The 23,932-nt window shown below is 37.6% G+C and overlaps 1 protein-coding gene across 1 annotated transcript in view; it reads right to left on the minus strand.

Annotated features, from left to right (window-relative positions):
- Nucleotides 1-9: 9 nt before the first annotated feature.
- Nucleotides 10-23,932, minus strand: part of SNX7 (sorting nexin 7) — a 30,486-nt gene continuing 6,563 nt past the window's right edge. The window contains exons 3-9 of the mRNA XM_050901031.1: nt 22,177-22,287; nt 21,587-21,751; nt 20,425-20,626; nt 18,304-18,503; nt 14,766-14,852; nt 8,620-8,772; nt 10-398 (exon numbers count right to left, since the gene is read on the minus strand). Coding sequence (XP_050756988.1) covers nt 318-398; nt 8,620-8,772; nt 14,766-14,852; nt 18,304-18,503; nt 20,425-20,626; nt 21,587-21,751; nt 22,177-22,287 — 999 coding nt within the window. The 3' untranslated portion in view covers nt 10-317. The remainder of the gene's footprint in view (nt 399-8,619; nt 8,773-14,765; nt 14,853-18,303; nt 18,504-20,424; nt 20,627-21,586; nt 21,752-22,176; nt 22,288-23,932) is intronic.

Genomic DNA, 23,932 nt, shown 5'->3' on the forward strand with positions numbered 1-23,932 from the left:
TAAACTTTTTATTAAAATGGAGCTATTTTTACATATTTAAAATACTTTATATCCAAATTATGCAATATTTATGAAAACAATTGTATGCAAACACTTGCATAAAAATATGTAAAATCACAGCTAAGCAATATAAAGCAATATATCAATGTTCCCAAATGTATTTCAGGACTAGAATACCTGAGTTTTCAGTAAGCTGGTTTCCCGCATTTCACTGATTTTTAACAGTTAAATTTAATAATGTATCTGATCTCGTATAAAGCACTTCTTTGGTTGGGAGAAACTGCATGGAAAAGGCAGAGATCAAGCAGAGATATTACTCAAGGCCTATCTTCAGAATCTTCTTCCACATGAAGATCCACTGTTTGAGATGCTAGGAAGGACTCCCATGTAGCAAGGCACTTGAAAAAACAACACAGATACATATGAATATAGCAGATAGATTTCTGTAAAACTGGTAGCCAAGGAGAAAAAGAAGAAAAAATAATAGCAGAATATATACGCATTGTCACAAGCTGCTTTTGTGGGACTATGGTAAGAGCAAAATATGGTTTCCTAGGCAGCTCAGTGATATGCAAAGTGTTAGCCAACATGCTGAGTGAGCTGTAAAGGTCACTTCTACATAATGACAAGCGCACAGTGTGAGCATCGTAATTGTATGTGTTAGCATGGAAGATGCTAACATTAATTATGCTCTTCTTTAATCTCTCCCTTTAGTTACAGGCAAAGATCTCTTCCAAATAGAAAGCGCGCTGTCAGGCACAGTTCCCTTGTAATCTCTGTGGATTCCTATTGTATACCCAATTTTCTTTCCGAGTTAAATTAAAACAGTTTTTTTCTAAACACACAGAGAATTCATTTTCCCCCTGAGTAATGGGAAAGAAATAGGACCAGAAAGGCAGGATGGGGGTGGGTGGGGAAATTGTCATCCTTACAACAAGTGGCATTTCTCTGCTCATGGAAAAATGGATTTATAATTGTACAAACTGATTTTTTTATTTGAAGCACCAAGACTGTAGGCAGTAAAATGGGGGGAAAAAAAAAAAAAAAAAAATCCCCAAATTACTTGGGTTCAGTTTGGCTTAAATGAGTGTTGGGAGCTTGGCAAACCATTATAAATCATAGATTAGTGTTGAGAGTCATGGCAAGGCTATCACTAGGTAACCTGTGGTATGCTGAGGCTTGTTACCCAAAGTACCAGGTTTCTACTATTTCAAGTCTGTCATTAGAACAAGGCAAGCAAATTCATGCAATCATTTTATTGTTTTGATGCTATTGAAAAAATAACCTTGAAATGGAAATGTTCTAATAAAATTTTGACTTATACACTCATACCTATTGCTCTTGACAATGCAGCTTATTTACTACTTACTGTACACAGTTTTTTTCATGAAGAATCTGAAATATTCACAATAAATAAGTCTTCTGAAATTTCTCAGGAAATATCTTCTTTTATATTAAAACCTGGACAGCATACTCCATTTATCTGAACTTTGAATTAAATCAATGAAATATCTACAATGAAATATCTAGCATCCATCTGTCATTGCTTAGGAGACATGGAAAATACGCTAGCATTCATGCTGCTTGAACTTACAGCCACCTAACTCTGTCTTATTAGACATTTCTCGTGAATGACTTCAAAACTCTGCCATTAACTATGTAGATTTAATCATATTACATTAAAGAGCCTAGGTCCTGCTATGATTGCATATCTACGTGCAAGCAGATGAGTGGGAGGATTTGATAGTCATGAATAATGTTAAAGTATAAGCTCAAAGAGCAAAATGAAGAAGACACACAGGATGACTGGAGTTGGGGGAATCCATGATGACACAAGGACGCAGAACCAGGGATACCCATAAAATTATGGGTGACAAAAGTAACAAGAAAAAGCAAACAAAAGTCAGCAGCGATTATGTCTCTCAAGACATAAAAAAGTAGAAGACGTGGGTCTGCAAGATAATGACAGAGGTTAAAACAACTGACTGGCCTAAGAGACCACACAGAAAAAAGTATGCAGGAGCTTATTTCTGCATAGGTTTTTGGTCTTTATCAGGCATGTTAGAGACTGTTCCTGTTATTCATATATTCTCCCCTAGACTACGGAAACCATGAATCTTCTCGCCCAATCTTTCTTTTCTGATCTTGCTGACAAAATCCCCAACTAACTTCTGCTGCTTTTGCACACAACAACATTATGCTGCTGTTCAGAGCACACCTAAGGTTTGAATTACTGTGAAAAGAGAGGAAAAACAGGGTAAGATTCATGTGGAAATCTGCTTTCTTCATCGACTTTTTGGAGAAATGTTAAAATCAGGGAGAAATGGTGAAAATAGTGCTAGCATGAACAGTGATCTGCAAGTGTTGGAAACTGATTTCTGACTTAGAAGCTCTTTTTGACCTTTTGTATAGAGCCTTTAAGGTTTGATCATTGGATTCTCCCCTACTTCATGTGACACTGTGGCAGCTGAGTCTATCTGAGATGCTTGAGCTGGAAGGTGGCATCTTGGTTTTAAAATGTCAATGAAGCAGCTGCTAGCAATGTGTCTTCACAGTGGCACTCGGACTCAGATTTCTGTTTGCTAGAGCCCAGCCTGGATTACCATCCTAGAAAGCTGCAAGGCACATCTGTTTTCCTAGGCTTTTTCTAGGTGTGGGACAAGAAATGATCACTGTTTCTTGAAGAGTCTTTTGTTGGCAATGACTGACTTTTTTTTTCTGAACCACAGTTTAATTTATACCATGTATCTCCACGTTTTGTCATTCTGTAATTTCAGTAATGTGAAATAAAATACATATATCAGCACTGGCTGGAATGTAAAAATGGCTTTCTGTTATCTTTGCAACACTGAGCTAAACTGCATGTGTTAAAATGCAATCACAATATGTTACTTAACTAGATAGATACAATCTACTGAAGTCTTTCCAGACAAAGATGCAAAGCATTTTTTTCAGTTACACAATGTTATTCAGTTTTTAATTTATCCTCATTTATATAACCAAAACACATTTTCCAAAATGTAAGAGCAATGGTGGCTCATTTCACTGTCAGACATCACAGTGCTGCTACAGCTGACAAGTTTTATAATTAGCCATAACAAAACAAAACTAGGTCTCTGTGCCTTAGGCTCAAGCTTTTTATATTGTGAAGCATGAACTGCATAAACGACATTTTGTTAGTGATGTATACTTCAACATTATTACAGAATGATTTTACTTCATTCTCCTGGGAGGTTGAAAACGGAGATCTAAATAGAGGATCAGCCACCTTTCTCAAAGGAGGCAGAAAGGAAAAAAAAAGAAAAAGCAAACCCAGGAAATTAAATGTGCATGCATAGGATTGAAATTCATAATCCAATTACTTGCAAAAGCCCGGCGGAAGACATTAAAAAGCCTAAATACACAAAATGAAATAACAAGAGCTTAAATAAGGTTACTTTACCTAAAATATTCTGATTACTACTGCAGGTCACACATCTATTCTGCAACATCATTTTTAGAAAAAACAACAAAAAGGTTTTCATATAGTACAATTGCATATCTAACTAAAAAGGAGATATAAAAATAGAACGTGTAGTAGGGATGATAACAGCAGCAGTGTGTCACATGCCATGTGCATTTCTGTTCCAGTTCCCTGTTTTCCATGGTTGATACCTTAAAAATATCATTTATGATGACATTTGCTGGAGTAGAATCTGAAAATGAAGTCTTGTGTGTGTCTGAGAGAGAGACAAAAAATACTTTCATAGTTTCTGGGTGCAAGGAAACAAAAACTAGAGTGCATAGAAATAGTGATTCCCACTATAAAAAAAAGTCTTCCTAAAAGTATTTAAAAGAAATTTTTATGGTTGAAGTGAATGAGGGTTTAAGGATGGATCCTGGCTTTGAACCGACATTCACAGAGACAAACTGGCTCAGCCATGTGGGAGCTTTTGAAAATCACATGAAGTTTGTTAGGTAAATTCCCAGGCATTGCTAAGGTAGGATGTGATCAACATGCATGAGCCGCTAACTTTCCGCTAGGCAACCAAATGACTAGTTAAATGCATCACTACAGAGGCCTCCAGGGCAAACAACAAATCTCATCTCTTTTTCTACAGCTTTTACTAGATAGAGAGGTACATAAGGGCTTTGGAGGTAGAGGGAAGTTGCTGTAATGGGGAAGGAGTATTGTTTTGCCCTAATCTTTTGGATCAATTTATGCCTGTACAACAACGTAGGTCACAGAAATAAACTAAATTATGCTTGAAATAGTTAAGAAAATCAGAAAATTATTTATATTTTTGGAAAAGAGTAAGCTGTGTCAATACCAACAAGAATCTCACTGTATCAAAAATAACTTTAGCTTTTCATCTGATTAAGCTGCAAAGGTTTAACAGGATTAGTTTGACATGAGAAAAATAAAATTAGAGGCTATGCTTTAAAACAAAGGCTCATCCATGCACAAGAAAAAACATGTTCTTTCAATGCCAAAACTAATTAAATATCATACTACATTATGAAAAAAACCCAATCTTCCTGCATTTACTAGAGTGCCTCATGAGCAGTGGAAAAGCAAACATATTTGTTGGATTTATAATGTCTAACTAGACTTTGGATCAGGCTGCAAAATCTAGCCACTTATTCTGGTGTTTCTTCTAAATAGAATAGGTTAACAAAGTTCTTTGCTGAGAAAAATTAAAGTGTTTCTTTTTCTTTGATGCTGTAAATATCCTAGAGACTACAGTAAACACATGAGAAAAACAAAAGCAAAAATTTAGTAAATGTTTAGTTGCTATTACTCTTTGAAGCCAGATTGCCTGGTTTGGTTTTGCTAATTTGTACCAGGAACACTTCAGACATGCTAGCTAAATAATAATACCACCACCACTAACTTTGTATCTTGTTTTGGTTTTAGTAATGCTGCATCTTCAGGGCTCTGCAGAATATCTATACCTAACTTAATGAAAATACTCCTGGTGACAATCAGCTTTCTCAGCTGTAAGCTCCACCCTGTGAACAGTTTGTGATTTCAGCTGTTTGGCAGATACCTCTCCTGGACTAAGGTGTGCTATTATTTCAGACAATAGTGTCACACCTAAGGCATGGGGAAAAGGACTAAAATAAATGGTACAGTGTTAACACATGCTTCATTCAAGAACTTTTCTCTGTAAGGCAAACAAATCAATGCTATTTACTTCAGAAATAGGAGTAAAGTTCGGAATTTTTAAAAAGTAAAACCTTTTCATACTGTTTCAGAAAATCCTCCCTATTTTAGCAATGCACTTACAGTCATTATTAATACAGTATGTTATTGGCTTTAAGCCTTTGTAGAATACAGAGAGACTTAAGCATGTATTCAACTCTTTTCCAGAAGCAAAGAAAAGGAAGTAGAGAACTCTATGAACTCTTGAGACCAGCTACAGGAATACCAAATGATTGGTCAGTCATGGTAATTCTTGGCTACTAAATGACATTATATTTAAATGTACTATAACATAGCTTGTACATTATCACAGGAAAGCCTTCATTCTCATAGGCCTGCATAGGAGCACCCTGTAAATTCGCAACACGGGGCTTTAATTAGTGTCTTTGTTACCACAGCATTGAGAGACACAAACAGGTTGGCGATTCCACAGCTGTAGAAACAAAGCAACGCTTCTTATTCAAGTATATTAAATGTAGATAGTCAATAAACTGGAAGGCTACAGAAATACCTCTACTTGTTTTGAATTAGTAAATCCGGAGAAATATAACTACAGGTAACACTTTAAAGTAGCACTTCATGTAACGTGAACATTAATTCAGCTTAAGGGAGACATACTCTTTTATGCTAGCTAAGTGATGCTTGACAAGTTGACAGCAGAATCCTTAGGCAACTACAGTTAAGGAAAAATCCAAACAAATGTTAGGTCATACTCTTTCCCCATATTGTGACAAAGAGGCAATAACATTTTAGAAATTCTAGTGTACTTTGACACACTGCTATGTTGTACTTGATCACACTGGCTTTAGTTTTATACAGTCTTGAAGGACTGGATTCTCTACTGCAAAAGCCACCAGAAAACATGAGGTGTCTGTCTCTCGTTATTCTGTAGTTCTCAGAAATTTAAGGGATGCAGAGAATGGCCACTAACAGGAATGACTCCTGGTTAGGTTGTGCACCTGGGAAATGAAGTCAGCAAGACTGGGGAATAATGAGGAGCACAGTGAAATGCTGCTGTAGAGAAGGGAATGGGACACTGCTCGTGGAGAGGCAAGAACAGGAGTTTAACTGGGGTGGGGGGAAAAGCTGTGGAAAGGAGGAGAAGCAGGTAGTGACTAAGTTAGAAAGCAGGAAATGATTCCTCATAGGAGATGGACAGGAGAGCTGGGCAACTGAATCATATCCGTGGCATCCAGGGTGCCTGGGAGGATGCACAGAACATGCTTTGGGAAAAAAAAAGGCAAGAAATAAGATGAGGGATGCTACAGCCAGAAAAGGCTTAGTAAGCATCAAACGGTGCATCAAAAGCACGAACGAGTAATTTAACTTTGGACATGTGAGAGAAGGTTAATGATGCAAGTAATGACTGAACAAGTGAAAAACACTGTAACAGGCACTGTGTTTGTGCATGAGTTTAATGAGTGAGACTCAAACTATTATCTTTAAGGTAAGATTTTGTTTTCTACTGAAAGCATGAAAATCACATTCTGATTCTAAGGTTTCTGAGATTCCCTTCCTGAAGTTTCACTTCCAAACAGTGAACGCAGACGCCACGGCTTCTTTTTCTGCTGTTTTCAGGAGTGCATTACACACCTGTAGTTTGTAATATAAGGGCCTCTGACAGTAATCACTCCTCCAATAATTAACCATCAGCATTAACCACAGGTCTCAAATAAACATCCATATTTTAGATCAAAACTCCCAATCTCAGTATTAATTCTATCAAATTCTCTTGAATGTCAGGATTAAGATAATGATTTTCTGATAAAACAGAAAAAAAATGGTAAGCCCTCACTTTGCAAACAAGGAGTGATACAGTTAGCACAATGTTTTCTATTATTGCAACTGCTGCAGTAAGATAAAGTGGTTTTTTCTAAAATCTAGATCTACTGAGATATAACAGCAAAAACATTTTATGCAGATTTCAATATTCAAGAAAAGCACCAACAAAGAATAATGTCTCAGTAAAAACCAATTTGTCCAGTATTTCAGAGTCTATTTAAGAAGAACCACTGGCAGTTACAGAGATAGCTGAACCATTTTCAGCAGTTTGTGACTTAATGATAGCAATTTCATGTACAGCACGAGCTTTGGCATTCTGAATTAAAATTCTAATTCAGCAAAAAACATTTCTAGACAGGAAAGAGAACCGAAGAATTATTTTTGTGTTTTAATTTAGCTAATCATTCATTAACAAAATATTCCAATATATTTAGCATCGTTTTAACATACGTATTGCTGATATAGAAGTCAGAGATCATCAATAACTGAAGAAAATGTGAGAGGATGCCAAAAGCTTGCTGCCTGATTTCAGAAAATATTTTGATCTTAATATGTAACAACAGATTGTCAATGTCCATGCATCTCACAGACAGTATGTTAATTAATTAGACTTGATGATGAAGTGCTCTGTCTTTTCAATTATGTTTTAACAAAATGATTTGTAAAATCAGGACACTGTCATTGGCTAACGGGCAATCCTTAAAAAGTTCAGAATACAGGATTGGAAGTTACAGATATCAACATATACCTGTGAAAATTGCTAATTTATGATTATTAGATGGCTTAGTGTATTCCAATTTTTTTCCCAAAATAAGGAGATATGCTTCAAAAAAGTTTAAGACATCTGGGATATTTTCAAAATGCGCACTTTAATCAAGAACGTGTTCCCCATGAAGAAACTTCACAGAATGCTTAACATATTTTGTTATATGTTTTCAAGTTCTCTATCTTAGTATATATTCTTGTAAAAGGGAATTCTCTACCAAGAATATTAGCCGTGGCATTTGAGTTGAAAATAAAAATGTGATTTCAACCACTTTTCTTTCTTTCCAAAGTAGTAAGTTTCAATTCTAAAAAGATTCAATTTATTAATTGTATACACTTGCAGCATTTGTGTTTTTTAAAAAGTGCAATAAGCTTTTCATATTGACTTCTCAAAATTGTATTGTTCTTCTTTGTCCTTGTAAAGTCTGATTATTTCATGAAAGACAATTCTTTAGAGAAATAACGAGGACTTCCTGAATGTGCTGAAATAGAATCACATTTAAACGTTTTTCTCATACAAGATCATTTACACAAGTTTGAGCTTTCCAGAGGGCTTCTTCATGCAATTACAGCAAAAGGTTTCCAAACTGAAATATAGCAGCTGACGTTGAACCGAAAAATATGTTCCAAATTGTTGTGGTTAGTAAAACAAGAGTGCCCTCTGTCGATGATGAACTCAGGATCAACCATTTGGGCACAAATAAAATACGTTTTGCTTGAAACATGTCAAATTAAGGATAACTGCCTCCCCCTTCCCGCAAAAACTGATTCTGAAGTTAACACAGCTTTGAACTAAAATGCAAAAATTCCTCTTTACAGACAACCCATGGACTTCTCCACTGAAATAATCAATGAAAAAATAACATTGCTATGAGAAAGTGTTTTACCTCTTCATAATAACGGAGATTATTCTCAGCCACATTAGTGAACGTTGATCTCATATCACACTGCATGTTTTGCTTCCACCTGTCCCAATCCGCTTTCAGAGCATTATTGGCACATTCAACTTTGTCTTCAAGTTTCCCAATCTCTTCTGAGAACTAAATAAGAATTGTAAACATTAAAAAATATTAGTAAAGTCACCATTTCAAAAGTGATTGAAATCAAGTGAATGTAGTGCAGACAAACAGAGCTGCAGAGCCAAGGTTGGTATTTAACTTAGCACAGAAAATCATTCCCCAGGGATAAATTTAAATTTTACTCTTAATGAATAACTCGGTACAATTTCTGAAATATTAATAACAGAAATTCTAGACCAGAATTAAAGTGTTGCTGAAGATATTTTTATTGACTGAGAAGTTACAGACTCTGGCACCTCTTCAATAGCACTTGACAGTAATGCATCTAAAAAGGAAAATATAGAGGGCTTTACTGAAGCAGAATCAAGTATACAAATTAGATTTGGCCAGAAAAACTGATAAAACCCTGACAGAAACTTTGATAACCTCAGGAGAAACCAGAATGGGGAGAAGACAGCAGAAGTCAAAGGCACAAACTTTCTGATTTCTTGCCTGTCATCTTGCTGTCTTTTCTTGTGGAACTAACCTCTGTGTGATCATATGAGGGAGAGAGAAATACAGAAGTAGAGAAAGAAATTAAGCCAAAGGACTTCTGCGGAGAAGAAACTCTTTCACAGCGATCCAGGATCAAAACCTTGAGGGCTACTCTACAGACATTATTTGCTTCTAATTACTGTAGATGCACAAAGTGACTTTTCAGCTGATGGGACAGAGGGCCTCTCTTTAATGAGTCTTCTAGTCCTCTCAATCATTTTGTTACCTATTGTCATTTACTAATCAGCTGTGTCAGTTCTGGCTGGCACCCAGTCACAGAACAAGGTGCATCTTCTGCAGCTACAGTGCAAATTCCTCTGCTGGGACTGCACAGCAACTGTCTGCAGCAGCAGGGAGGTCAGGCGGAAACACCACCAATTAGGAACATCAAGCAGGAAAAGTTAATCTCCTTGTACTGTTTCCATTGCAACTCAGGTCCCATACACCTTCCTCTTCTTCCCTGTATTCTGCTGTCATGCAAATTGTTTTTTCCTCATACAACACCCCTGTAAAGTTGGATAGCTCCTCGTGCTCTCTGCAGAGCTGGTGCCTTCATTGATACGAACTTCAGGATTCCAGGATTAACTTCCAGGAGTTTCAAGGATTGCTTACGCTATTGGCAGAACGCAGAAACGTCAAAATGCAGCGCAGGACGTGGAAAGTCTTGGTGCTCAGCCTCCAGCTTGAACCATGCAGGGAGGACAGTGTTCCAGTGCAACAGCCGGCACTGCTGCCGCCATCAGACACGAACTAAGCAGCACTGCCTGAAATGGTCACAGAACCGGAGCCCAGTGCTTAATTCACAAACCACGGATGCCAATTCAGTTTGACATACCAGAATCCTCCAGCTCTTAAAGTAGCCAAAAACTCCTTAGCTAGTAACACTGAAAACTTCTGAATGGGTTTTCTCCACGTACCATAATACACAGATGAATAAACATTTTTAGTTAGACTTGATTTCTACACTGATTTTCCTTGCCACACATCTAGATGAATGAAATACTGGTTATTAATCAAGAACAAAATGCAAAATATTATTTCTATTTTACTGAAAAGCCCAAGTTCAATTACCTAATCAAAGACCAGTAATCAAACTATGGACAAGGGTAATTTCAACTACCAACACTGTATTCAATATGGAAAGGTTAATCCAAAGTTTAAATGTGGGGAAATTACCTTTAAAGGAATTACAAGCAGCTGGATTTGGTATCTTGGGCATGTCCCAAGTTAATTGCCTTTCCTTCAAATACCAAAAATGAATGCACACAGCATACTGAAGACAGTGAATATTTTTAGATGATTTAGAGTAGGAAAGGCAGTTGAATCCATTTTCTGCTTTTGCAAGAAAAAAGTCCCTATATGGGAATGAGCTAGCCTACACACGTAAAGAACTTCTCCGACTTAGAAGTCCCGGCTGCAGCAGTTTCCCCTTATCTCGTTCTTCATACCTTTCAGACATTTATTTTACAGTTTGTTTTTGTCTTGCCTTTTCTAGGAACTACGAATTTCTTCCACGGTGTAGTCACAACGTGATGTGGACAGGCAGACTCTGTTCTGCATCCCTGCCTGGATACGTGGTTTAAACATCACCCTCTAAAGCCCAAAAGAAACTGTGTGTTGTATAAAGGCAAGGGTTGGACTTAAGGTCTAAAGACAGCATTATGCCACACTTCATCATCTCAAGTAGAGAGGTTTAAGATCTACTTTTTCACAACTGAAAAGAAACATAAATGCCACCCTCTTCAGCTGCCATGACAGCAGAAATCAAAGAATAGCTTGGTCTCAACAAAAACATCTACCTAGTGTGTTCCTCATTTACAAGGTGTAAATTGTTACAATTTATCCTGCAAATTAAATATGATTCTGAATCCATTTTCTTACATTGATCTCCCTGAGGCAGCTAGTGTGATAAATTAAATCTCACACCAGCGATCCCCAGAGAAGGACAGCACAGTGCGAATCAGACATTGGACCATGGGACAGGAAGGTGGGAGCCAGACACTGCTAGGGCAGAGCGCTACCAGACGCGACCAGTGCGAACTGTAGCCAAAGAGACTTGGCCCAATAGCCAAATTACCTAGTAAGTGACACAGCATTTTACAGTATCTCACTATGCAAAATAGCATGAATTTCTATCATCTGCTACATGAATTAATCCTACAGCTTGGTGATACTAACCCTTTTTAGCCTGGAGTTAAAACATGAGATCTATTGAGAATGTGATAGATTCAGCATTTCATCTCTTTACTACTCAGTTTCAAGCCTGAACACTAGAATCCTTAAGTTAGCATTTAATGCTTATCTGGTTCTGCCAGAGCACATTATACCAACCTTTTGTCACAATTACTATCAGCACTAGTGGCAGTACCAAAACTGTTAAAAACTCCCAAACCACAGAGGGACGCACTAGCATTGCTGTGTATGCCTCCAGAATGGAGCGTGGGAGCGATGGAGCCACAAACTCCAACATCTTTACAGGCAGAGCTCTGGAGATAAGAAAGGTCTAGAGAAGCAGGAGGACACCAAAGTCCTCCCAAATATCTCTGTCAGAGCCTGCATCCAAAATCACAGTCTTCAAACCTTCCATACCCAGAACAACTGCCTTCTTTGTGGACTAAATTTCGGAGCGGGAGACAAGGTTTTGGATTTTTAACAGCACCACAAGCAGCTTTCTAAAAGCCCGGTGGCAGAAGCACAGCTCAAGAAAACGTTTCTTCCCAGCCAATGAGCCTGACATCTCGTAAGGTTTAATTTGTGATTCCAGCTTATTTCAGCTGCACTGACCTTGGTGATGTTTTGCATTCTCCTGCTGTATAACCTCCTGTTTGTTAAATCATTTAATGTTTGCTGTGACCAATGCTAAAGATCTCACAGCCTTTTATGAGCTCTAATGACAGTCTGAGATTCCTTATCTATGGTGGAAATGTACTTCAAATGAGATTATTCATGCCACTCATTGTCAGCAGAATTTCTGGCTACTAGATTGCACTGACAAGTTCAGTCTGACATCTATGAGATCATTAGAAGCTACATGAGTTCTGCTGAGGAACAGAAATGTGCAAATACAGCCAAATTCAGTGTTTGATGCCAATTCCAATAACAGTACCTGTGTTATGACCACCTTTTATTCTGAAATCAGTCGGGTTAGAAATGTCAGCAAAATATTTCAACATATAATAAAAATTAAAACATAGTAAAAAACTGATTAAGAAAACAGTTAAAAGTTACTTGAATGGTTAAAAATAGCAGTACACCATTCTCTGTGGCCAAACTATCATTAATAGAAAAAGCCTTCAACTTCTAATTAAGAAAGTCTTCAGGATACAGCTGCCACTCAATTAGAGAACACAGGATTTTATGATCAGATTAGACTAACAGACATCTGTTTTACTGCTCTCGTGAGACTGCAAGGAGAATCAGGCTTTCAGAAACAGGATTTTTTGAAATGAGTAAGAAATAGAGGAGTTGGAAAGATAAAGCAAAGATCTGAACACCTGGGTAATCACACTGTCCAAAGGCTTTTACCAAAACTGTAAACACAGTTTTGGAAACACAGGAACAGTGAAAAAAGACCAGGTTGTGCAAACTGATCTCAAAATTTTACTGGAAGCAAGTGCAAACATCTCATTATGGAGTAAACTATTGTCAATATCAAATCAACATGGTATGATCAATGCTAAAGGAAAAATATTCCTTTTCGTCTGTAACAGTTCAGGAAAAGAGAGTGCATGCACCTTGTCTGAGGACTCCATCAGATTATAACAGAAATACATTCTGAAAAGACCCCATCCTGCCAGGCAATGTTCTCTTCCCTACAGTGGACAGCAATAAGACTAGCTGCTGAACAAGCTGTATGAAATTGGAATTCATCGCTGAATCGCTCTGTGCAAATGCAACTGGTTTTAGCAGGTTGCCAACAAACCATACAAATGAGAAGTACTGATTAAAAGGGACGCAATGTTAAAAAGTTGATATAACTAGCTGCATACAAATAACTTACGCAATGACGTATAACGCTCCTTTCTGCCAGAATAAATTCTTAGAATCGTAGAACACCTCAAGGTGGAAGGGACCCATAAGGATCCTTCTTAATATATAGTGTGCTTTTACATGCAATGCAACCAATACGTGCTGCCGGCACGCGGGGCACCCATGGCGCGGGGTGCTGGGGACACAGGCAGGCCGCAGGAGGAGCCCGCAGCAGGTCTGCCAGTGCCCTCACAAGGCAGCATGGGAACGCAGTGGCCCGCAGCCAGCAGAGGACCAGGACCTGCCATTGCTACCCCAACTCCCAGCCTAGGGGCATTCTCCAACTTACCATCCTCCATGCATTTTATAAGAGCTTCAAACTTTATACGTAAACTAAGGACAAAGGACAGGAGAAGCGGCAGAGGAAGTAGAGAAACAAAAACAGATTAGAGAACACAAAGGCAGTGAAATGAGAGGACAATATAAGATAAGCAAACAGAATTTCTAGTTCAGGAAAAAGCAAAACCAGAGGTATTTACTTACTGTCCCACTGCAGTCCACAGAGGCAAATCGTTACAAAATATACCATAGCCATCGTAGGTATCAGACAGTGCTAACAGATTCTTATTCAGCTCAGTGACAAGAAATCAAATAAAAATATGCATTTCAAGTGCCAAAAACTGTCTAAATAGCTCATCTTTACATGAAAGCTAATTATGACGAAGCTAATAAAAAGTATCTGAAATGTCAAGGACTTTCTCCTTTGATGTACTAAAAAGTTATTATTTAGGTTTTTTTATGTATTATTTACACTGTATAACACTTTGTGTTAACACTGTGCTAAAAGGACATTATTTAGGCTGGAGAGTTAAACAATCAAAAATTTAAAAAATGCCAAGACCCGTCCCAGAAGTTCCTTTTAATTGGCCTGCTGAGCCTTGCTGATGGTTTTGGGGATGCCTGCCCCCATGGGCTACAGTTACGGTCTGACTTCACTAGAATGAATGAAGGTGTCATACTGGAAGTAAAAAAATATCCCTGGGCCCAACCAGATAAGACAGAAACCTGAAAGAACAGAATCCAGAACTTTTTATTTTAAATAAGTTTAATGAACAGCTTTGCTCATTCTAACCACCTCCTCTCCCTCTCCTACATCAATGAAGCAGCAGCTACAAGAGCACTGCAGCAAGTCTTACTTTCTTTTAACTCCCAGTGTGGAAGTAAACAGAAATGCTAAAAATAAGCTGCGGTACAGTCTGTGTTGACAAAACACAGTGGTCGCCCACTATTACCAGCCCTTTGCTCCAGCAGCCTATCTGCTGAAGTTTTGCATCTTTCTCATGATTGCCTTTGCCTGGCATGCATAGCTACACAGACCAAACCTTTTCAGAATGAGAATTATAGACACACCATCCAGTTACAAAGAGGACAGATGACACGCTTTCTTCAGGGGATCATCTTTTGCAGTTAGAATAAGAGCTGGAAGATTTCAGCATTCTGTACATACTCACCAGATCCTTTTCTGTCTTTTTATTGGCTAAAGCATCAACTCTGGAGTCGAGCTCGCCTTGAATTTGGTCTCTCCTTTTCAAAACACCCTTAATATAGAAGAAAAAAAAAGAAGTAAACCACCAAACTTCAGCCATCTATTCAGAAAACGGTCAAACAACTTGGCTATTTCATAAACTAAGCAAGATCACAGAATGATGCCATTTAATAATTTTGACATGATACATGTACTTTCCTCAAAAAAAATCTTAAAATCATGAAGACTTATTTTTCAATACCTGTATTTTATCTTAGGTGTTTTTCAAGAATCTTAGTAAATCCAAAATCAGTGCCGCAAGAATCTGCCATACGCAGTATCAATGCTAGTTGTATGAGAAAAACTGCAAGAGCAGTTTACTTAGTTTCAGCTCAACTTACTATATATTCGTATTTTAAAACAGCAATGAGTTTGCCAAATCTCATGAACAAAAGTATCTTCTTTGAGTAAAAATTACAACATAAAGTAGAATAAATGAGTAAAAATGGTATACCAGGCATTATTGAAATTGTGACTTTAACCTTCAATATTATTTTGTAAGTAAGTGCCAAATGTAGTTCAGAAAAATCAGATTATCATTAAAATGATAAATGTTCTAACATTAATATATGTGCTTATTTTCAGCTTATGTAATTATTTCCTCCTTTAAAACTGTCTTATCAGGTATTGGATTTTTAGCACAATGTTGAAAAATAATTACAAAGGGGAAGGAACGTTACTTGTTAAACTACAAAACAGGAACAGTATTACAGATTAAATTTCCATTTCCAATGCTCATTTGCTCTGTGACCTTGACGAAGCCTTACAAATTTCTCTTTGCCTTAGTTTCCTCATCTGTAAAAACACACTCAGGCGTGCTTTTCTCACAGAAACGTTACAAGGTTTTAGTACTTTTAAAAAAAAATCAGAAGCAGGACATATATAATTACAAATCTCAAAACCTTCTTTTACATTACCTTGCCACAACTGGTTTTACTGCTTCTTCTGCATATACTAAAGAGATTTTCAGTATTCACCTCTAGCATAGGGCATGTTGAAACAGCACAGGGCACAAGCAGCTCTACCTTCTCTAGCTGTCTTATTTGACTGAGTTCTCTTTGAAATCTTGTCACTTTAACAAACACAATAGAATAATTTAGGAGGTTAATTTTCAAATAATTTTTCAATGTTTCTTTTTGAACAGGTACTTACTAGAAAAAATTGGTAAACCTGACTTTGGACAATTCTGAGTAATAGATTAGCAATACATACTAATGCTCACAAATCTACGTTTCAATAGCTCAGAATATCTTTTGGTTAGATAAATACAGAAAATGTTTAGCTGTAAGCACAGAAGCAAAACAAATATGTCTGGAACAGCTTTCCTTCACATTACAAATGCTTTCTCTTTTTTACTATTTCTTTTGCCTCTTTTAAAACTGTTTTAATGACTATTTGGCAACTTTTATCACAAATACTCCTTAAATTACACGATAAAACCAATTATTTTAATATTAATGTGCTACAACTATAGACAAGTGCTGACTTCTAATGGCAAACAGAGAGACTGTGTTTTTAAAACATATTACTATACTTTTACAATTTTCTGGTGTAATATTTAATGGTACCCCGCCACAAAACCCTCAAATGATTGTATGTGGACCCACAACCAATTTATTGCTGCACAGCAGTACCCTGCACTCCCCAGATTTGTTCTGTGAGTCAGTTAGGAAGGAGCCAGTCCACATGTAAATATTTTAGCTCTGAATTCATCTCTTTCCCCAGTTTAAGGCTGAACTCCCAAGACTGGAAAATACAAGGATTGTATTCTATTGACCACACCTTCTTCTGCACATTTGCGCATGATCTTGGCAGCACCGCACAAAGGTCCCCATAATGAGGGGTTAAACACACCTCTGAAAGCAGGTTTTACTAGTGTGTGACTTCCCCTATTGTATTTTTAGTGTGACTAGTAGTTCCCTCTCCAAACTGCGACAGGGAAGTAAGCTGTAGGAAAAGTAAAAATCCATGGCGAATGAAAGGAAAGGAACAGTTGTAGAACAGGAATGAGCTAGTGGAGGCAGATTTTCCTCCGGACAGGACCTCATGGCAACCTAATGCTGTGTTGCAAGTGTTGCATCAAGAACACTGCAAGGAGAAAAAAAATGCAATGGGCAACAGCTACTTGTAACGTGTGCATGAAGAGCCAGATAGTCACTCTGGGGTTTGTCTGCAGAAACACCTCTGTGCTCTGGACAAAAGAGAACACCTGAGAAAAGGGGAGCCAGGCTGCAGACTAGAAGGCAATGGGCAGGCAGCATCTCTTCAGTGGCATGAAGGCTGGGATCGCTTATGGGTAACAGACTTAGAAATTCTCAAAAATAAGTTTGGAAGTCGGGGAGAGGAAGACGACCTGCAATTGCTAGGACGGTAATCTCTTCAGACCTTTAAGCAAAGCAGTACATACCCCCATCTACCTGCATGTACATGTAAATAATGAGGCCTGTGAGATACAGGATATTTTGTATGGCCCCTCTTTCAGTGAAGCTTCTTTTAAAGACAGCAGTCATTGCAGCAGTAATTCTTAACCTCTCGGTAGCTAAGCCTTACTGAGAAACTGGCAATGCTCTGCACAGTGCCAGCAAAGGCTCAGTTAACTTGGGCCTTGCTCTACCCATGGCCTGTAACACACTCTCAGCCCCTACTCAGAAACCACTGCAGTAGGAGCTGGGTTCCCAGCAGTAAGGCAAGAACAGATACTGCAGCTTGCATTGCTCAAAACCTAGACAAAGAGGGGTTTGTACACATTTTCTGCTTTCTGGAGGCAGCAGAGTGGGAATTCTGACATGCTGAATTCAGTTAATTATGTTGATTATCCATCAGCACTGAGTTTATCAACTCTGCAGCGAGATTTTTTACATTCTCCCCAAGTGTAAGAAAAATACGTACATAAAGGGAACTGAGAGCATCGGCTTATGGCAAAGACTAACACATGCTTACATAATGGCACAGGGACTGGAAGTTCCCTGCTGTTCTGGAAAAAGAAAACATAGTTTAGGAACATCTCCTAGAAAGGGAAAAACCTCTCCACTCCTTTTCCCCCACACAATCTGTTACTCGATGAGTTCATATTTCAGCAGTGTCAGAGGAGGTCCTTCTCAGCTGCTGTTCCCCAAACCTTTCTGTGTTCCCGCCTCTCTGCTACAATGCAGAGCTCTCTGAAGATGGCAAAACCAGACACTCTTTAGCACAGCTACCAAGGGCTGCCTGCCATGCAAAAAACTATCAAGCTCTTCTCATCTGGAAGGGGCGCCTCATGCCTGATGAGCAAGGGAAACAGGACCAACCGCATTCCCTGCTAACAGACAACTATCCTATGCTGTGCATGTTTAGTAACAACAGTAAATAGAGGGACCGCAAAATCATTTTCATCAGTTGTTAGTTACAAATTCTCTTCTAGAGTTTGTCACTGGACTAAGCCAAATTTTACATATAGCCATAAGCAATCCTTAAGGAAACCTTACCATCAGAATTTCACTGTAGAGAACATATTCATGTAAAATCGGCAGCAGGTTTTCTGAGAGCCCTGCCATTCGCTTCTCCGTAGCCTTGCAACACTTGTCGATGCAGCTGGCAACACCTTTTAGGGAGTCTGCTATATCTTCTTCTGAAGCTGACCACAGTGTGTGGATGGGGCCGTATTCCTTCATTTCATTGAAATACTCTTAACAGGAACATATATGCATATTACTCTTTTGTTCATTAATAGATGTCTAAGTGATACTAATTGCAACCGCATATTTACTGTGAACAAAGCAAGAGACTGACGCTAATGTTTCAGTGTGCTCAAATGACCAAACTGCAGTTCATTGTTTATGAATAAACTAATCAATTAATGTATTGTAATTAAGTAGTTCCTAGAAATCTATCAGCAAAAATGCCCCAGTCATTTCAAAAGGACACACATACTCAGGTAGACCTGAAGAGTTGTATTCAGATCACCCAATGACCTGAATTACTTCACGTTGTCTTCATAGAGGGGCAGGAGCCATAGCAGCCCCAGGCAGCAGTTGGTCTGACTCGCTTCTACTGCCCCAAATTCCTCTGCTACAGTAATGCTCTGAATCCTGTCTCTGTTATTAAAACTAGCAGCCTTGGTATGTCCCAAAAGCTTCAGAAGACACACTGAAGTTCATTGCCATTCTGCAGGTGTTATCTCCTTTAGTAGTTTTTATTAATCTAAATACAAGGATATCCTATGAATTATTTCTCTTATGTCTCTAGGCCAAGTGATAATCTGTAAGCAGAAAGAAGGCCCAGAATTCACTGTGCCATTTGGCAGGGCTAAACTTGGGCAAGGCTGGGTATGACCTGGAAGCTGCACGTTCACAGGAGGGTACTATGAACGCATTGGTCATGTATTGGAAACACCATTTCATCACAACTGAATTTACAATGAAGGAATGTCCAAGAAAAGATGCAAAGCAGCCGTGTGGTATGAAGAGTGTAATGTTTACTTTGAGATTAACTGGACAAAAAAACCCTCCATGGAAGATGTAATTAAGAATCCCATGTTACGCTACTGCAAGCAGGAATGTTCTCTGAATCACAGCTATCCACAGTTTATATCCACGGCAGTGCGGCCCTGCACACAAGTGTTCTGCCAAGTGCTATTTGTAAAATCTAGAAAGAAGATACAACCTACAGCATTTGGGAGCATGTCAAAATTCAGAAGGTTTTCCAAGAAATATTTTGGCACTGATGCCTTGAACCTATGGACCTCAGCCAGCTATTTCCACTGAAATGAACGATATCAAAAGGAACTCTTTTCACCGACATGTATTTTCCTTTTATAAGACCCCTCCAATTTAGTGAGGACATGCTGAGATCTGGTACTGCACAATAAAGCACAAGGGCTCAGTTATTAAAGAACACAGTGCAGCTCTTCAAATTATATTATATAGACAATAAAATCCCTCAAGTGCTGACCAGTGGAAATTCTACTGAACAGGCCTAGTCTGAGATCAGGGTCAATCTCAGAAAGTCAGTAATTTAGCATTCCAAGTAGGTGTGCAAACTGCTGTTACTTAAGGAAAAAATTGAGATTGTCATCCTTCTTAAGAAAACTCTTAACAGGCACCGTTTCCCATGACAGAAATTATGGCCAACAGTAAAGCTCTTTAAAAAAAAATAAAATCTACTTGGTCAACACAGAAAAAAGGTGCAGAATGAAACAAAAAAAAAGATGTTTAGAGCTCTGGAATCTAGACACCATTAGGCCAGTACGAGACAGCACAGAAAACTGTCACTATTTACATTCCAGTAAAAGTACAAAACAAAAGGTCATGCAGCTTTCCAAAAAGCACAAGTAAAAAGATAGCTATACTTGCTAGGTTTTCTTCTTTCTAAGTTCCTTATGAAGTAATTCAATGACATGTTAAAACTCTTCCTATTAACAAGTTATTCAAACTAACTTGAAGGTCTGCCAAAACAATGACTGTTATGAAAAGCACAGTATAAACACAAATCTCCCTTTTCCCCTGCTTGCTGGAGAGAGTATTTTGCCTGGCACAATGAAAACTAATTTACTTTTCCAATATATTAATTTCTTAAATCAATAAAACTGATACTTGTTTTCTACTTACCCCTTTCTTCCTTGTAAATTCTATGAGCTATTTTGTCTAGTACGTTTATTTTCTGACTAAATGTTTCCATGTAATCGTTCATTTCCGTAAACATTTCAGGACGATTTTTAACTCCTCCTCTTACTGAGGATGCTACAGCTCTGACGGTCTGTCCCATCCTGCTCAGCAAACCGGGACCCTGCTTCTTGTGTGAGGAGAGTTCCTAAAGACAGAACAAGCCGTGTTTACTTCCAAGTACTTTTTCAAATTCTCTGAAAATAATGCATGCTTTAAAGCTTTTTTTTTTAAACAAAACGATATACATAAGCATCTGTGTGTCTTTTTAGTGTATAAATCTTACTTTAAAATTATTAGACCAGTGTCAGAACCGTACCTGTCATGTGCATTTATTAGCTAAGCCTTTCTGGGCAAACACAAGCATGCCGTGTATCACGCTCTCACAAGAACGATTAAAAATGGCAGAGAACCTTTACCCTTTCATTCCTTAGGGTGAGTTAGCTAGTGTGCAATTTAGCCTTTTGAACAGGAAAGCAGAGGTAATGATTGCAGAAATAAGTCATTGAGAAAAGCAAACAATGTTCCTACTGGAAGAAGTAATCCATCTATTTTTTTTTTGTAACTCTTTTTATGTTGCTAGAATAACCTTTGCTGAAGTTCAGAGGCAGGCTTTTTGAGTACAAAACTCCAATTTTCAACTGGACACATCTTGCAAAAATACAACAGGAAGTTCAAGGGCTGTATTTTTCTTTTATGAGACTAGTATAAATTTAAAAAAAAAGCAGATGAAAAGGACAGTGCCATGCCAAAACAACAATTAATTTAAAATACTGCTTTTCATATAATCTTGGAAGCTTGTATGTATACCAAAAAGCATGCAGAGTCGAAATATTGTGAATTTGCCACAAAAATCCAAAATGCAGCAACAAAAACTGCTTTGGAAGGTACAGCAATATTTATGGCCACATGCATGATTACCAAAAGCACAGAAGAAAAGGTTATCTCGGGGCATGAATATTCCATAAATCCCCTGCCGCCTTCTGACACTTCTGTAACAAGCCGTGGGAGGACACTATTGAATACCAAACCAGGGAGACTCCTGATATACTCTACTAACACAAGACGTGGTTTCACATAACTGTAAATAAAAATAAAGTCATTTTACCCAGGCCTGTGCAGTAAGAAAAATTTTGAAGTCTTCATTAAAAGTTAAAGTTGGATGATCAGCAATACGGTTCAAAAATTTATGTAAAGCTTTTCTTCGAGTCTCAATGAATTCATCACTAAATCGTTCCACCATTCCTTTCATTATGAATTTTTCAGGCAATGGCTAAGGAAAAAAGAAGAAATATATTGTATAATTTGCATAATATTAGGGGTATTATAATAATTCTTCTACTTACTAAAAAACATAGGTATACCTTGTAAAATCCACCGTGCCAAAAACTGTTATAACGTTATCATATTCAACAGTGCTATAACATGGTTCTTCTAGCACACAGTGCAGAAGAATACAAGTACAACTAAGAAAGGAGGACGTAAATTACTGCAAATTACTGCAAATGGTACAATTACAAACATAAGAAATAATACCTTTATGGGATTTTTAATTATCACATACATATAAAGCTAATGAAAATAGGTTGGTTTAATGTTTGTGACCCTTCAGAAACTGAAGAAAGACCTCAAACATCTCTGTATAAAACTGGAGCTATCTTATAAACAAATGAAAATAACAAGTTTTAGCAAACGAACAGGAATAATCAGTGTCGGATGTGCTTCTTCAAGTTTGCTCTTCAGCCAAAGGAAATCCTGATATCGTCTTCGAACTTCATATTCACTGGAGTCAAATTCACCACGAGATGTCTGAAAACCAGAGGCAGAAAAAACAGGCCCAGGTTAGAATACTAGAAAAAAAGAACAAAATAGTTTTAGATTTTGGAGAAAACTGAGTACTTGAAGGAAATGCATACATGATTCTATTTTGCCTTTGTTATTTGCTTGCTCTTTTTAAAGTGCAATGATCAACTACTTGAAGAGATAAAACACATCCCATTTTAGCAAGAAATCAAAGTTCTAAAAAAAAAAAGAAAAGAAAAGCAAGCACTAAACTGCACACAGAATGACTTATAATAATTAGCCTACCACAATGTTTCCAAAAGTTTTCAATCATTATTTTAGTGTGGCATTTTCCTTTTAGCACGGTTTATCGTGGTTATGTTTGTTACTTTTAGGGCACTTCTTTTAAAGTGATTAGTAATCTACGAGTGAGGAAAGTCCATTTTTTAGCATTCTGGGAAAAAACCAAATAGCTGACATAGGTCCTTGGGACCTGCTGACACTAGTCAACAATCCCCACATTCAAAATATGAAAACTTCAGCATATCATAGCAATAACACTTCCTGCGCTGCTTAATGGATTCTGCGTTCCATCATCAATTCCAGTTTTGTAGCCCTTTGTTAGAACTTGCCAACAAACCTTTAATGCCTGGAAAAAATGCTTATTACAGTGTTGCAAAATTGTCAGACCATGAGATTTATTTTATCACTGCTCTATCTTCTAGAATCAAGCCACAAAGAGCCCATGTTTTCATTAAAGTAATGCGTGCTGTTTAGCATTCATTGTTGCATGGAGATTTATAATGCAAGTAAATTCTACAAACCTCAAAACACGCTTTTGTAATCTAAACATTTTTGAGGGCTGAATAAAAATTTTTCAAGGTATGTGGGAGGAATGCTATTACTTTATCATCAACAACCAGCACTTCAAATTAAATGTGATAAGAAAGGATAGAATAGACAAAAAAGCAAAAGTAATCCACCTTACAGCCCTTCCATACTTGCCCGAAGAAAAAATGTTCTCTTGTCTACAAAAACATGCATAAAGTGAAAATTATTGCTAGCAACCTAACGAAGATAGCTCTCTTCCTCCTCTTTAAATATTTTATGAGGAACTGATATCTCCTCTTATTTAAGGATGAATAATTCCCATTTGAAAATTTGGTTTTAAATGAATCTTTTAAAAAGGAACTCAAAGTAAAATAAATTAACAGTGCAATTCTCAAAATGCAGCCTGCAGAATATTTGCTGGTAATCCCAGAAGAGCTGGCTAGTCTCACAAGGCTGACTTTCTTCCTTATTTCCAGTAAATAATTTGTACCCAGGACAGCTAAAAATACACTTAGTTGTTCCCTAATATTACTTTTTCATTGGAGAATTGTGGCAGTTTCCCCAGAAATCATATGCAACTGTAAATGTGAAACAAATGTCCATGTGATAGTGAACGCTGTAATTACAAAAGAATGGAATTGAAAGACTTTGTAGCAGGTAACATTTATGCAAGACAGAAGCCTGCAAGTAATCCAAAAGTCATAAATACTTGGGCTAATACAGTGTCTTTGAACTGAATCAGTCTTTCTGCTGTTTCATATTCCTGCTGAAGATCACAATAGAAGAAGTTATTCTCCTATAGAACTGATTTGGCTGTTGAAGAATTATTAGCTATTTTCTC

This window comes from Gymnogyps californianus, chromosome 8 (assembly GCF_018139145.2).
Source record: "Gymnogyps californianus isolate 813 chromosome 8, ASM1813914v2, whole genome shotgun sequence".
Lineage (NCBI taxonomy): Eukaryota > Metazoa > Chordata > Aves > Accipitriformes > Cathartidae > Gymnogyps > Gymnogyps californianus.